This window comes from Platalea leucorodia, assembly GCF_965183815.1.
Source record: "Platalea leucorodia genome assembly, chromosome: 3".
Classification (NCBI taxonomy): Eukaryota; Metazoa; Chordata; class Aves; order Pelecaniformes; family Threskiornithidae; genus Platalea; species Platalea leucorodia.
The window spans coordinates 14,635,160-14,651,358 of NC_138825.1; the positions used below are offsets into that span (position 1 = coordinate 14,635,160).

A 16,199-nucleotide genomic window follows, 5' to 3' on the forward strand; every position below is an offset into this window, starting at 1 on the left:
GGTGCTGGTACTGGGAGAAGCTGGGCAGAGCTGATTATTTAGAAGAGAAAGAGTGGGCAGGAGCTGAGCAAATGGTAAAAGGATGGGAGAAGGAGGGCAGTTGACAAGGACTAGTTGTGGGAAAGGGGGGTAATTCCCAGCGCTGGGAAGGGAGACCGGTGCTGGTTTTGGTCACCTGGTATGGGAACGCCTTGCCTTCCTCTCCGGCAGGCATCACTCAGAGATGCGCTGCTATCAAGTACCACTTTTCCCAGCCAGTACGCTTGCGCAACTTCGCCTTCAACCTGCCAAGATGATCCACCAGGATGAATGGCATCTGCTCCCTTAAGTGTTCAGCATGGCCCACTCCTCCCTGGCGAGGCCCATAGCTTGTGCTCTCCCTTTCACGTGAAAAATGCAGCAATAAGACACCAGTTTGCAGAGGAGGGGGCTGAGGAGGCAGGATCCCACCAGGACCCAGCCATCATCAATTTTCACCCTCATTTTTACTTGCAGGCCGCTACAGTTTGTCCAGGAAAGCGTGAACACCACACACAAGGGTTTTTAAGCTTGTTCAATGTACCCTGCTCTTAGCCACCTTTCACAGGCAGATCACCTCTCCCCTCGCCTCTCCAGGGGTCTGCAGGCACCAGCTTGAAAAGCTGCGTTCTGGTGTCGCTGGAAAAGGTCCAGCAGGAGACGTGTCAGAAGCGGACGACAGAAGCCACGTGCTAAACAATTATGGCAGAACCTGTCTGCATGGAAACTCCCTGGCATTTAGAAACCGGAGTGTTTCTGTCCATCCAAGTTACGTTAAATTTAAACTCCAGAAGGAAGTAGAGAACAGAGAGTGTATCACGGTGTGTCTGCATAAATCCATGCTGTACCCACATCCTGAAGGTCATATGGCTGAAGCTGTATGATTATATAGTTCATATGAAAGTGGTAAGTTTATAGCACAACTTCAAAACCACTGGTTTGTAGCAGCTCTGCTACAGGATAACTTTCTACTTGCAGGTACTCACTCATAGGTCTGGGATTACTCCTACTGTGGGTCTGCCTGGCATGGGCCAGCTATTTCTAGGTGTCCCTCCACTTTCTCCTGCAGCGGAAGGCTTGTCCGTGGTAACACCCACTCTTTATTTCTTGGGTTTGGTGGAAACAGACTTGAGAAAGATCACAGCCGGATTCCTGGGCATGGCTGCTGCTGCTCTTCTCTGTGGGTGCATCGTGGCAGCAGTCAGCTTTTTTTGGGAGGGAAGCCCCACCCAGCATGTTGCAGGTCTGCTGTTCCTGACGACAGGTAACGCGTCATTCTAGCATGCTAATTACGGATGAAGGCTTCACCAGGTTTCCCTTGGGTAGGCAGCGTGTGCTGCCAGTAAGTAGAGCACACTTTTCCTTCTGATCTCCAGTTACTGTGCCTTGCATGAAGTGAGTCGCTTACTCATACAAGTGGAATAACCAATAATTAGAAACAAAAAACCTGTGAAAAATGCTCTAGGTCTCATGCAGCAGCAGGAAAGGACCACGGGGCTAAAACAACCGCTCCCTCCTCTTTACATACGAAGCGCTCTCTCTCTTTTCCAGAACAGAATGGTCCCTTGCGGCAGTTTGCAGTCCTTGATGGTAGACTAAATATTTCTTTTAACACTGAAGTAGGAAAGGGGAATACTTTAAAAAAAAAAAAAAAAAAAAGGTTTAGTCATAAAATTAGAGGTTCTTTAGAGTGGGAGGAAGGTAAAATCCATGAACACGAAGCCAGCATGAGTTTGAACCATCCAAACTCACGGGGCTAAGCACAACACCTTCTCTTGTGCCGGGAGGAAATATTTTGATTTGAGCAGCTGTAACACACAGCAGAGCTATAATTTTTTAATACAGTTGGAAAGCACAGGCCTGAGGAAAGCCTCATTGTGCATGGCTAATTTAGCTGCTTAATGAAAAACATAGCCTGATGAAAAACGCTTAAGGAAAAGTGACCCAACAGAAACCCTAGGCTGGGAGAAGGGTTTCAGCAGAGAGCTGGGGAGCGGCTTAGCCTGACGGGTTCCCCTGCAGAGGAATGCGGAGGGCCACCCGTGGGGGTAGATTACCTGGTCTATAACCTCCAGATCAGATTACATGCAGCACACGCAAAACAGTTTCCCCTGGCTGCTCTGAGGCGTGCAGCAGGCTCTGCTCCCCCAGAAGGGGTTCGGCATCACAATGCCAGCTTGCACGACGTGATTGCGTCTGGTGGGTCAGATCTGATCACAGATGGAGGCTTTGGCTACCTTGCTCTGTTTGAAGGGCAGGCACGACTGAAGTCGCAGAGCAGACTTTCTTATTCTTAAAAGTAGCAACCAAGAAGTTTGCTGGAGGAAGTTCACAACTGCAGAGCTAGGGCTTAACCTTGCATAACTGGGTAATACATGAAAACTTTATGAATGCCGGTAATTATCACCTGTGTGCTACCCAAGATAACTTATACCAACAAAGCTGGGTGCAAGTTATTTGATTAGTAAGGCCTAACATTTATTTTGTTATTCATGCTATGCTTCATCTCAAAATAATGCGATTATTTCATTTACAGGAATATTTTGCACTATATCTCTGTGCACTTATGCAGCCAGCATATCATATGACCTAAACCACCTCCCCACATACGTCTATAATCTTCCCAATGGTGTAGAACATGGATACGGCCACTGTATTTTGTGCTTGCTGCAGTCTGGGATTTACAGTGGCGGCTGGGTGTCTTTTCACAGCTTACCCATTTGTTAGCAGGGGCAACATTATGCAGCTGAAGTCCACCAGAGACTCCTCTGTATGACTGCCCACCTGCCACCAACACCCTTCAGTGATGGCTGAACAGTATTTTTCAGGACTTACTCGAAGAAGCAGAAGTGAAGAGAAAACTAAACTCAGGATTCCAAGCACAAAAGTCTGATTCTTCAAAATCTGATCATCACGTTTTACCGGTTCAGCAAGCTGTTCTCCCATGCTGCCCAGCAGAGAGATTTGAAAAGGAGACAGCTCTCAGAGGACAGCGATGGCTCAGGATCAGATGCTTCAGTTCAGCATGCCAAGTCCATGCAGAGGAAGATACTTGCACTGGAAGGTAAAAGGGTGAGGAAAGTTGCTGTAAGAATTCAGGGACATTTCTATTTCTCAAGGATCTGTACATAAAGAAATTAAGGAAAAGTCACTGTTGCCAAATGAATACTAGTCAGAATTATACCCCCTTCCTCAGGGCATCATTTGTAATGTTTTAATTCAGCACCTTGCACACTTGACCCTAAAGGAAGGCTTTGGTGCCCCTCTCCTCCCAAAATGCCCAAACAGATATTTTTCTTTTAAATCAGTGTATACCCGTGTCTCTTTGTGTATCCTTTGTATATGAAGTTCCTGTATAATTTATAAATAACTAAGATTTCCATTCTGAGCACCCGAGCTGCACTGTGAGAAGGATTAAATTACTCCTGTCCATTCCTGGATGGTCTCTGGTTATGAGGCATTTGTCAAGCTACAGTGTCTGTAGTAAAATGCCTGCCTCTGTCAAAAGCATTTGTGTCAACTGCAATTTCATGGCTTGGAAATGGTGTCTCCCGCAAGGCAGAGAAAGCTCATAAACCAGGAGGGTTGTAGCCTGGACAGTGCTTGCACCAAGCATCCCTACAGGGCAGTGCAGCATGCTGGGGTTAGAGCTCCAGAGAATCTCTCCTACTTGGGCCAAGAAGCCACCCATGGCAACAGAGGGATGGGGAGATGCTCGAAGGGGAGCGGCTTTGCATTTTCCAGTGCTTAATGGCAGGGACATGAGTTAACAGATGAGAGCGCCATGCTGATCTGTCGGACAGAGAGACATCGGTGCTATGTTGATGCATGTCACAACTCATCCAAAGCTATGATCCTCTGCCATCTCCTAAAAGCCAGTGTTGCCCCTGATGCACAGCATCCATACATTCATTGCCAGAGCAGTGTTTCATACCTGCTGGGCACAGGGAAAGAGTTGGCCAGGCCCCTGGAAGGTCCCCCAGGCTGCCTTGCAGAGGGCACAGGCTCTGTCAGGAACAGAGCAGACACTGCTGACAGAGCAGAGCGATCAGAAAAGCCAGTTCTGCAGTAAGGGTGGATGGTACAAGAGGAACACAAAAGGGAATGGTGGGGGGGAAAGGGTCAGATACAGAATATTGTGAGCATAGGGCTGGGAAGAGAAGGGAGATGTGAGAGAAAGATTGGTTGCAGGGCAAAAGGGTGGGAGAGGAAGGAAGGGGAGGTGAGAACCAAGGGTGGTGGAACAGAGAAGTATTGCCTTAATGCAATAGCCATCAATTAAATGACAGCAGAAAAAGTCAGTGCCAAATTAGGCTAAGAAACACAATCATACAAAGTAGACTAAAACTCAACTGATCAATTAATTGATCTGGGAGCAATCAAGATGCCAGGAAGTAATGGCAGGAGAAACCAACAGCAGCACTAAGCACAGCTTTGGGGCCTGGATTTCTGTGCTTGGCTTCACCGCGGAGCACAGAGCAGTGTTTCTCAGCAAACCGTTGGGTCCTGTTGGAGTCAGCTTGTACCTGTTTATGTGGGTGTCTTGTCATAACACAGATCAAGGCAGAAATACTCTCTCCAGATGGTTTATACATCTGATATAACACCAAGAAGGTTTAACTTGGTTCCACCTTGGGTGAAGAGCACAAATAGCCATGGGTGACACTAAACTGGGGGGATGGCTACCATAATGAATGGCAGAACCTCTGCCCAGAGGGGCCTTAGTCAGCATGACAAGTAGCACCTTGCCATGTTGAAGGAGGAGATGAGTAGAGCTCTGTGCGTGGGGTGACACAGCCCCGTGCATTCGGCCGGGCTGGGCGATTCAAGCTGGGCGGCAGCCCTGCTGAGAAGGGCTTGGGGTTACAGCAGACAACGGACTGACCATTAGCCAGAAGCATGTTCCCATTGCAGGTAAGACAAACTGGCTACACTAGGAGCCACATGGCTAGCAGAGCCAGAAGAGCAGTTTTTAACCACTCTCTTCAAGGCTGGCGAGGCCTCACGATGATTTGTGTCCCGTGTTAGGTCCTCCAGTAGAGGAGGAATGTGGGAAAAGAGGAGAGGGGTCAGCAGAGGATGCAAAAATGGTTAGGGGCCTGGAGCACAGTGCCTGTGAGGGGAGGGAGCTGGGCTTGGGTAGTCTGGTGAAGAGGAGGCAGAGGGGGCATCTACCAGGAGCCTGTGACTGCTTGAAAGGCAGTTATAGACGTGAGAGAGGCAAACGCCTGCAGCTTCAGACAATGCAGCGAGGGACAACAGCCACAGATTGCAGCTCGGGAGGCTCACACATAAGGAAAGCTTCTCCCCCAGGAGGGTGGTGTCCCCTGGGACACATACCCAGAGAGGCAGGGATCTCCATCCTTGGAGGTTTAAGGCTTGGCTAGACAAAGCCCTAGCTGACGTGATCTAGCATTGGCTCCAACGGGGAGGCTGGAGGCCACCAGAGGCCCCTTCCCACAGGGATGACAACTGTGTTGAAAAGACACCTCAGCATTGTATGAAGTTGGGGGGTCTCCACAAGCAGTTTTCAACAACAGTAATTTTTAGTCTCTTGAAATACAATTAGCTTTAAAATAAAAGTCTCTTCCCTTACTTAGCCAAAGCACCTTGTCAGAATCAAGGAAAAAAAAACAAAAGCAAAAAAAAAAAACCCAGACCCCAGACACACTACTAATCGTATCTCCATACTAATCACAGCAGAGGAACACAATGCACGAGTCCATCCCAGCTTGCCAAGTCGCAAATGCTTGTCCGAAATAGCATCTGAAAGCAATCTGCAGTAATTCTCTATAAAAATACTTCCCTGTCAGCTCAGCAGCCATGGGAAAGCCTTGAATTAGATCATCCTCCCCCTCCAAATACCTTTTGCATAGACTAAAAGAACTGCTAAGACCTCTCTCTTCTCAGGAGAATTTTTCCATGTGCTTCTTCGCAGGTAGAAGTCACCATTAATTGTTCATCAATTTGGCAATTTTTTCCATCTTCCACATTGTGCCCTTGGAGTAACATTACCAAGTGAGGAAAAGCATTATTTTAGATGGAAACAAGTCTCTTCACCCTAAAAAGCTAAAGCATACCCATTAGATATATGCAAATGTTGCAAAGAATTAACACAGAACATAGTTTATTTTCCACTCCAAGAGATCTCAATAGCGACGTTTCAAACTCATCAGAAACAAGCTTTAAAGTAATACTACAAGGCACATGGTAAAGCATACATCCAGCCTTCAAAAAGAGCTGGAGACTTCTTCAGACAAGATGTGCTTCCTAAAAATATTGCTGAAAGTGAAAATCCATTTACATTTAATATTACCACATTCGTTTTTGCAGTTCTGCAAATGAAGTCTTTCTCTCCTGAAGAAACTCCTCCCAACACTGAGAGGCTTTGCCTAAACAAGGATTTGAGAACTCTTGTCTCATCACAACATATTACAGTAAAAACATTTGAAACACTAGTAGGCATCTTCTACCTCTCCTAAAAACCAAAGAGAGAAAAGCAATGCCTTAGGACATCCAAAGAAAATGAGGTGAGCTAACAACCGGCACAGGGTTTGTTCGGATCAGCAGAGTTCCATCAGATCACTGCCATGCTGCTTTTCAAGTGTATCAGGATTCAAGTTCACTTAGGCATAGTGCAAGAAAGCTACCGATTGCCAGCAGAAGAGATCTTTCTGTATTTGTTGCATTGAAAGTATCCATCTTTCCAAGACTAACTCCACAGATGCCATCTGGCACCAGAGACCCAAAACGTGTCTGTCTGCTGCTAAGAAAGGATTCTTCAACACCATTCACCAAGGAGGAAGAATTCCCATCAATAGTCAGGGCTTTTGTAGTGGCGGTTTCACTTCTGCCATCAGAAATGGCATTAGGAGAGTCATTTTCAGGACACTTGGTGATGCCATCCATGCGCTTATGGAGATCTTGGCTCAGCAGCAATACAATAGTGCCTCCAACATGAATTACTCTGGCAATTGCAGGAAAAATAAAGGTGAGGTGTTCATCCTGCCTGGCATTCTTTTATCTGTGCAGAACTCAACACTGCTGACGCTTCAGATGCCAGCTGCATTTGATAGAACACATAAGCATGTTAAGGGTCATGGTTCAACCCAGTAACCTACATCTCCAAATGGAATTTAAATTCCCTATCTTCATAACTCTTCCTAAATGGGAGAACTGGAACCTATCCTAACTCCCAAACATTTCCAACCTCAAGAGTTCTTTCCATTGGGTTAGCAAGGAATATGGAGGCAGTTTTTTCACTCTTGGTATTCTTCCAAGGATCGAGGGCAGTGTCACTTTCAAACCCCATTTTTGGGTTGCACGAACCTCCCACCAGTCTGCAAAGGAACAGCTTCCCAGGGCAGCAAGAGCTTTTCAGGTTGGTAAGGCAAAATTCTGAAGCTGGCCTTTCCCTTTGGAAACTTTGAAAGGTCTGTCCTTTCCATGTTCCACTGATCCTTAATGACTTTCAAACTCAGGAAACAGGAAAATTAACCACTGTTTGCAATCCATTTTTCTTAGTACATAAGGAAACATTACACTTGGCCTTGAAAGAGGGGAAAGAAAAAACTGTCCTGGCTCTGTTCACAGCAAGTGGATTGAACAGTCTTACTGGTGGAGCTCTCATGGTAATGGTCCCTTCCTCCCCTCCACCTTCCCAAAGAAATATTTTGCTTAGGATGGCCCAACAGAGCAAATGAAACCAGAAGAGAGGCACAGCCAAAGGGAGGGATGCTCAGCGCAAGCTGACATAAGATTATCCTGCCATTCTGTGGAGCTGCCTCACCTTCCTCACCATCTTCCCACCACATTCCTGCATTGGGTGAGCGAGATCAGCACCCGTTGAAGACCAATCCTGCAGAAAGGGCTTGTTTTCAGCCAAGAAAAGAAATAAAGGGGCAGATGGTTTGAACTGCCTGTTAGAAGCAGCCCACTATCAGCTTGGCTCAACTCTGCCGCAAAATGGCAGGGTGAGAGATGAAAGGAGGCATCTAAAAGCAGACCAGGTGGTTAGCTGGATATTCCAGTACACGCTAACAGAAAGGAAAATGCATACCACCATTTTCTGGTCTGAGAGCCTTCCTGCCAAGGCAGGCTGATAAAAGCTGGGTTGTGAACCCAAAAGGAAAGCCTATCATTTTCATACAAGCAGACCTCAACCAAGAAAGGATTATTGCTTTATTTGCCTGACCATGCTTTAACTTTGTCTAGGTCATTCTCTCCTCTTTCTCCCTTCTGTCACCATCGTGCCTTGTAAAAAACTATTCATGAGCATGGCTCAGACAACAAGCTTATTCCTTGTCAGCTTGTGCTGCCATCAGCACTTTCACAGCTTGCAAGACAAGACACAACAGCCTTTAAGGGACAAGTAAAGGACTCGGACTTTCACAGCCTCCACAGGATCAGATTACAGAGCTGGAGAATGTTTGGAATAAAGCAAACCTGAAGCTGGCTGAACGCTTAGAATCGCAAACCACCATGACATTTACACCAAACCCCAAGCACGTCAAAGGCCACACGTACCTCTTCATTTCCTGGATCATATCTGGAAGGAGCTGTATGTCTTTTGTGATCTTGAACTTCTTCCCAAACGGAATATCCAAAATCACAGTGTTAAAGCTTTCTGAAGGCAGCAGCAATGCAGCAGAATAAAGGCAGGTCTTTACATCTGACTACGTGAAAAATGAACAGCAGCCCTCATTCACCTTACAAAACTGTCTGCCAGAGCTTTTGCAGGTTATGCACTCAGATTCATAGCTCCTTCTGTACTTATTCTCACAAATGGCACTACAAAGCCACCAACCTGGGAAGAGTCAAATGCCTGAGTGTGGTTTAGCTCATAGATTCACTGTTACTGGTGATATGCTTGCCCCAATAGCACGACTCTCCAAACAGGGGACTGCATGGTTCCAAACTAACTGAGGCTTCTCAACACACAGTACATCTTTACAAGCAAAATGGAAAAGAAGAGCTAAGCCTGCAAGCACTTAGCGCAGATGTCCAGATGCACATGTATGAATGGCAAGGAACCATGTGTTAAATTCGTCTCCATCCCCCTTTCCCCTTTCCCCCCCCCCCAAGAATCTGGTTACAGCCAGAATCACTTGGATTCTGTCGGAGCTAGTGTCTTTGAACTGTCTCCCCAGAGTTTCTGCATCCTGGGAACAGTCAGTTTTCTTGACCATGAGGCAGCACTGCACCCTTGTGGTGACGAAGGCTGGCCACATACCAGGCTGTGCTGGCCAGAGCGTTGCCAGCATGGGAAAGGGTTCTCCATCCCTCAGGATGCTCAAAACTCGACTGGACAAGGCCCTGAGCAACCTGACCCAGCTCTGGGGTAGCCCCTCTCCGAGCAGATGACAGGACTAAGGACCTCCAGCAGTCCCTTCCCACCTAAACCCTGCTGTGATTCTATGCCAGCCTCTGCAGAAGTAGCTGGAGATCGCTCTTGGACCATCCTTGGAGCCACACTTGCAGCACTATAATTTTATCTCTAAATGGAAGGACAAGTAACCTACAGTCCTTCTCAAAACATGCAGAAAAAACAGCTTCTGACCAGTGACAAAGACACCAATTACTTGTTCAGTATTAGAAAAGCTTTATATCAAAGTACCTTCCATTATCCTAGAAGCCAAGGCCAATCACAGCTTTTAAGGAAGAAATAAAGCTATATATATTCTTATAAAAAATAAATAGTAATATTTCCTACCATTCTTCTAAGAAATAGATATTGCAAGGGAAAAAAAAAAAAGCATACTTCATCACCCATGCACAGGGAAAAACACCCAGCTTTTGTCTGTCATGAATTTCATATAAGACTAATTTAGACTCAGGCTTTGAGGTCCAGAATAAGGTCATAAAATTATTACCTTCTCCCCAGACTAGCTCATGAACTGACGTCAAACAGATTCCCTCTCCAGGAAAAAGGCATCAGCATTTAAAATACTTCTGCTGCGAAACATTAACAATTCAACACTGAGCTTAATGAGTCCCCACTATTACTCATTTGGTACATTTAAGTTACAAGCAACATTTTATCTGGATTGCTGTGTTCCCGTAAGACACAAAAAACTCTCACATGGTATGTACTCTTTGTGGTATTCACACATTTAACTTTGACACAGACAACTCCTGCCCACGTCTGACAATTATTATTTTCATTGTCTTCTGCTGAGTTTATTCTTGCTGAAGTTCCCAGGGGTGGGGAGGGGACAACAAATAATTACCCATTCGCTAGCACTACAGAATCACTACTCAGCTATTTGTTGAGAGTTAGCTCTACTACACACCACCTCAAGAGAACGTACACCACCCGTATAATCCCAGAACCACAAAAAGCTTCAAACATGTCTCACTTGGAAAGCCTACAGACATACCTTTCACAGAAGCTTTAAGTAACTCAATCTTATCCATCAAGCCTGCAGTCCTAATATTCACGTCTGCACCCTCTATAAGTAAGTGAATCACTTATATCAGCACCCCCCAGGCTTCCTGTTCAGACAAAAAGAGAAAAGTCATTTAGTTGACAAGCAGATGTGTTTATTTTATAAAATCTAAATGTCTTCCAAGACAAATCTCTTCCTGCGACATCTCGTACCATTACACAGAGCAATATACAGACCCAGAGGACAGAGGAATGGGGGAAGTATGTGCTGTCTTCACCCCTTTCATGCTCTGGTCTGCTCAAGACACTTGTAACTTACAGAAATATTGAGGCTATGTCCTAACAGCAAGACCCCAGCTAACAGCCACGCTGCCTCTAATACTGAGACTGTACTGTCGCATTGACACCTCCGAACCCAGGATAAGCCCAGACAGTTTTAAAAGTCCACGGTTGCCTCACACAAACCCTGCGGTATAAATACAGGGCTCCCAGCACCCGCCTGCGCAAGTATGTAGGATTTTCACATTCCTGTGGAAGAATGATTGCACTAAAATGCTTTTAACTATCTAGAAAGATCAGGTTGATTCCAGCTTTCCAATAATGGACTTTGGTGTAACTGTGGGACAGATTTTTTTCTTGGTGCAACTACATGCCATCTTGCAAAGGTCCTGCCTATGGTGACTGTGATGCTCACAGGGCACTCTTTGGCAGCTTCCAGCAGTATCACTCCTAGCCCACACATGGGATCCAGCACAAAGGCATCCGCCTACAGAAACAAAAGGGTTATTGCATCCCAAGCAAGACAGACTCCTCTCCCGGGACAAAGCTTGCTCAGGGATGTACAGATCACCTACATATTCCCACTGAATCCAACATAGGTAAAAATAATCACTGGTTTACCAGGCCAAACTTGCTTTTAAGAGAATATGGTAAAAACCATGGATAATTTCAGTAAAGACAATGCATTGCTGCATCCAGCCTTGAGGTGACATTGAGGGAAACAAATTATGAGTGGACTGCAGGCGGATAATGGTACCAAATTAATCTGTGGAAAACATCACACTTGCTTCTGTTTTCCCTTGGGAGAATAACCGCAACCAAGGTTTGAAGCCTGGACAGTGAAAAAAACCCTTGCCATTTAGACATATATCCATCCAAGGAAAAACACCTCTCCTGAGAAGGACCTGGGATGACACCAGGCATCTGGTTGAACAGCAGGTGACAGTGCACTCTGATCCCAGATAAGGCAAACCCTGGTCACATGCATTAGAGCATGGGGTATTAAATCACCCCACTTCTTCAAAGCTTCCAGCTCCAGCTCTAATGAGCAGCAACCCCCACTTCATTTGGGACCCTACATCTTTGCCATGAACGTTCACTTAAAATTATTTCAGCCAGAGATGCCATGGCCCATGCAACTGTTGACTGCAGTCCTGCTGTTTTGATATACTGTTTGAGAATGGAAGTCTGTAGACAGAAAAAAAAAGGAAAAAAAAAAAAGAAAAAAAATCAATGTAAGATAATGGTACAGCCACCCAGAAAAGTTCAGGATGGGGTGGGGTTTTGGTTTTTCTTTTCGGGGGTGGTGGGGGTGGTGTTACACATGCATGTACAGTGCCAGCAGAACACACGCTGGTAAGATTTCTTCAGCACAAAAAAAAGAATTGGAAACAGATCTGGGTGAAGGACACTTCAGAGTTCTGAATCTGAATTCTCTCAGTGCCAGGAGGCACACAAGGCGTGAACATCGTTCTTCCACTTCGATCGGTCTACGGCTGCGTGCTCTGGAGTCCCAAGGGCCACAGCGCAGTCTTCTGTTGGTTTTTTCCTCAAGACATGACCGATCCATTTCCATCTCCTCCTCCTCACTTCATTACTGATTTTCTCCATCTCTGAGTTGATGCTCGTCGTTTCTGCAACTTTTTATTTTTTTTCCGGGAGGAGGTAGTTGGCCTCCTGCCCAGCCCCCATGACTTGGAGGGCCAGTGGTTTTTCTGTCAGGGTGGCCTTCCCTTAGGCTGCGTTGGTTCGCGGCACCTTCTTGAATTTTATCCGGTGCACCCTCCAGAGAGGGATCCCCTATCCACCACCCAGGGGACGCGCCTTCTAGCCGTGCAGCTCCAGCCGAAGGACACTTCAGAGTTGATTCCTGTCAATTACACCCACAGCTGTAGGAAATACATCAGACACATCCAATATTAACTCTACCACCAGGACCTGCACAGGGGCTTCCCGTCGCTCAGCCCCCCGTGAGCACCCCGAGGGTGCCCCGAGGGCAGCAGCCAGGGCCCTACCAGTATCTCCAGCACCCGCAAGCGGGGGCGTTTCTTCAGCAGCCGCCGCGGTTGCTCTCCAGAGCCGCGTTGCCTCAGCTCGCCCCGCTCCGCCGCTGTGCTGAAGAAGACCTTTCCTGAGACGCCGTCCGCCACCGGGGGAAACCCGCAACCAGACCCCCCCAGGAGGGTGTTTTGGGCGAGCGCTGCCAGCAGCCCCGCAGCCCCTCACACCCGCTCGCCCCTCCGCAGGGAGGTGGGCAGCGCAGACCCCAGCTCACCATGGGTGGCGAGGGGACATGGCCTGGCCAAGGGGCAGATGTCCCTGCCCACGGTAGGGGCGGCACCAGACAGGCCTTAGGGGTCCCTTCCCACCCAGACGCAGACCCAGACCTGACCCATGGGGCCCCATGCAGGCAGCGGCACAGCCCACGCCGCCGCCACCCGGAATAGACATGCAATGAATTCAGAAATTCAGAATGTTGCAGGATCATCTCCTGTTCTGCTTGTATCCCCCACATTTTTTGACCCCCTAAGTGTTGCTTTGGTCTTCTTTGCGTGACTGGTCTTGTAACTGCGGGGCGTTTTATGCATTAATGAAAGTTGCTGACAGACGCCAAAGGGAAGAGATCACCTAGCTTCCACCTGCTAAGGCTCTTTCTGTCTTAAATGGAGAGAAGGAGGCTCCTCTGGAGGATGAGTCAGAAGGACAGACCAATTTAGGCTTCCTCCAGTCATCCCACTACTCTGAGCCGCTGTCTGGAGGATCTCACCTCTCTCCGTTGACAAGCACAACCACCGTTCTGACTCGGGCAGCTGGACCAGCGAGGTGCAAGGGCTCACCGCCCCGTCAGAATCGTTGCTAACAGGAGAGTCACAACATCCTTCTGGAACAACTGGGCAACACAAAGCACCGGAGTAAAAGAAGCAGGATGAAATATGAAAGTATAAAATGAGCAGTATACATGGAAGGACAGAGGTGGAGCATATTCAGATGCACACCATCAGGCTCTCAAGAGGTAGGAGTCAGACTCCAACCCCATCACAACACTGAATGGCCCTCTGCCTGCCTGAAGTCTACATGGGTTTTTTGACATATGCTTTCCGAAGCAGGGACTTGTCTCACACAAATTAGCTACTAAAAATAATCTGGTGTGTGCATATGCCGGCTTATTTGTGGAGTGTAAAATTGGTGTAGTGGCTGTTCCCAGGATGGTCCAAGGTGTTTTGTCTGCCAATTGCCAGGTTCATGCTCTAGAATACTTAGTGAGAGAGATCTCTGGTGGGGTGATAGCGGTGGAGTTTTCCCACAAACTCCATTTGTCAACATCTGTGGTGTAATTAACATCTGACATTTAGCATAAAACTTAAGGATAGTACGTGATAGGCCTGGCTCTGTTTTCAACAGACTGTAGTAAGGAACTGACCTGGAGTCTCAGCTTAATGCTAGAAGACTGCCTCTCGGTCTACAAAATGATCTGCAGATTTCAGACTGCTAAATGGGGGACAAAGTCCCCCTAACCCTCCAGAGTCTTAATGCTGACTGTAGTCCAGCAGTGCTTATTGAGAATGAAATGAATGTGCAGAAAAAGTAAGGATCTCCCTTCGCTAGCTGTGTCTGGGTACCTGCTGGTGCTCAGTTAGTATTCAGAAGTGTCTTAGACTGGGATAGTTTTTGTGTAGTAATGGAGTGCTGATCAATCCTGCAAAAATGGGCTGTGGCCTGTTGAGTAGCAGGGAAGAGTCTATCCTGTGGCCTTCTCTCTGGTGGCTTCAAATGCATGTGTAACAGCTGAAATAAGCATGTAGAGGAAGCCAAATATGGCTTCCTGGCAATCAAAGCCTGCTGGAAGGCAGTGCTGAGGCGCAGGCTACCGGTGCCTGAGACGTTCCTGTAGTCTGCTTCTTCCCCACTCCCCAGCAGGTTCTGGGCTGGGATGCATCCAAATTTTCCAGTCAGTGATGAATCAGCATAGTGGACAATAAGCAGGATTTTCCCGTAAGTTGGATTTTCAGTTAATTGAAGTTAGTTAGAACTTGGTTTCTTCTGCAAATTGTAGATACCTGTCTGCACCTTTAGACTTTCTAAGACCAATGATTTTTTTTTTTTTTCCCCAGCTGGAACATTTAAGCTAAATGCTCCTTGGTTTAATAAGCAGCTATGTATAAAATGTCTAGCGTGTGAACGTGTTTTTTTGTGCATTTTTAATTGTGTTTAAGTAAAACAGCAGTATGAAATCATTCTTCTTACAGTTATTCAGAAGGTATACAGTAAGTAAAAACATGCTGGAATAAGAAGGTCTGCTAAGAGTGTGCTGCTGATGATTAGCGTTCTGCTAACCAATGAGTTAGGTTTTTCTGGACGTAAGTTGTGTTAGGAATGCAAAGCAAGGCTGATGCAGGAATGAATACTTCCCTGGCTTAAACACCTGGCATCTTTCCATCCAAACTCTGCTGAACTCCTTGCTTTGGAACCCAGAAAAAGGGCATCAGGTATTGCTGCAGTTCGTCACAGGAGCCTCTTTATTGAGAAATGAAACCTTTCCAAGCCTGAAAGGTAGTAACTTGATGTTGAATCCACACAGGAAGTTTGGAATAGAGATCAGTGTTTGCAATAATGACCAAGTAAAAGAGAAGTGAAAAGGTAATCACTTTGTGGTAAGCTACTTGTATTTCTTTTTCGGTGACTTCAGTTCCTCTGTCTGAGGTAATGTGAAGGTCTCCTCTCATTTGGATGCTACTGAAGTCCAACAAAATGACTCAGCCAGCAGAGGGCATGGAAACCACTTCTCTGTGCAGAGGAATTCTGTGTCGTGCAGCTTATGGGGGGAGAAGAAACATGGTCTGCTATGGCTTTCCTCCCGTCGGGACTGCAAGTGAATAGCAGCACTGCTTAAGACCTCCCACGGCTTCGTGGAGCTCCCCTGGCTCCATACGCCGGCTAGTGTACACGGAGCTTCTTCCCTTCTGCATCAGTCCAGAGCGGTGGGGAGTCTAAGAAAATCTGTGCCTGTAAAGTGGCAAATATTATTACCCTGCGTATGCTGGACTGGCAGCACTGTCACCTCTCCGGCCTTCTGGTGGAGTGTAGAATAGCGGGGTCATGAGCTCAAAAAGAAAGTTGGGACTTCTGTTAACCTGGGAGGTAGCTCCTGATGCGAACGACTAATTTCATTCTTCCATGACAGACAGCAGAGCAGCTTAATAGAGTATAGGGAAACTTCTAGCCATTAATAATCAATCCAGGGAAGCCATGAAGTTATTGATGAAGTGCAGTCCGTCTCCTGTCCAATGCAAAGACAATGTGTAGTCTTTGTACCTCAAATATTTCTAAGTTTTGTGTGTCCAGTTTTTCCACTGTTGGAATCTGTCAGAGAAAGTTGCTTCAGGTGATGATAGTTTTTAATTCTGTCTGCTTTACACACTGGAGTGGATGTGCACAGGTAATTTAGATATGTTGAAAGTTAGCTGCTTACTGCCTTGTCAATTAGAATTCTTTATTCTCTTTTCAGAAGCAATTC

General features: G+C 46.7%; 1 protein-coding gene across 1 annotated transcript; it reads left to right on the forward strand.

The window, feature by feature from the left end:
• Nucleotides 1–1,176: 1,176 nt before the first annotated feature.
• Nucleotides 1,177–2,794, forward strand: TMEM178A (transmembrane protein 178A; the record flags this gene model as incomplete). Its single annotated transcript, XM_082306361.1, is given in 3 exon segments — nt 1,177–1,282; nt 2,555–2,666; nt 2,668–2,794. Coding segments are annotated over 3 exon segments (345 nt in total).
• Nucleotides 2,795–16,199: the final 13,405 nt, after the last annotated feature.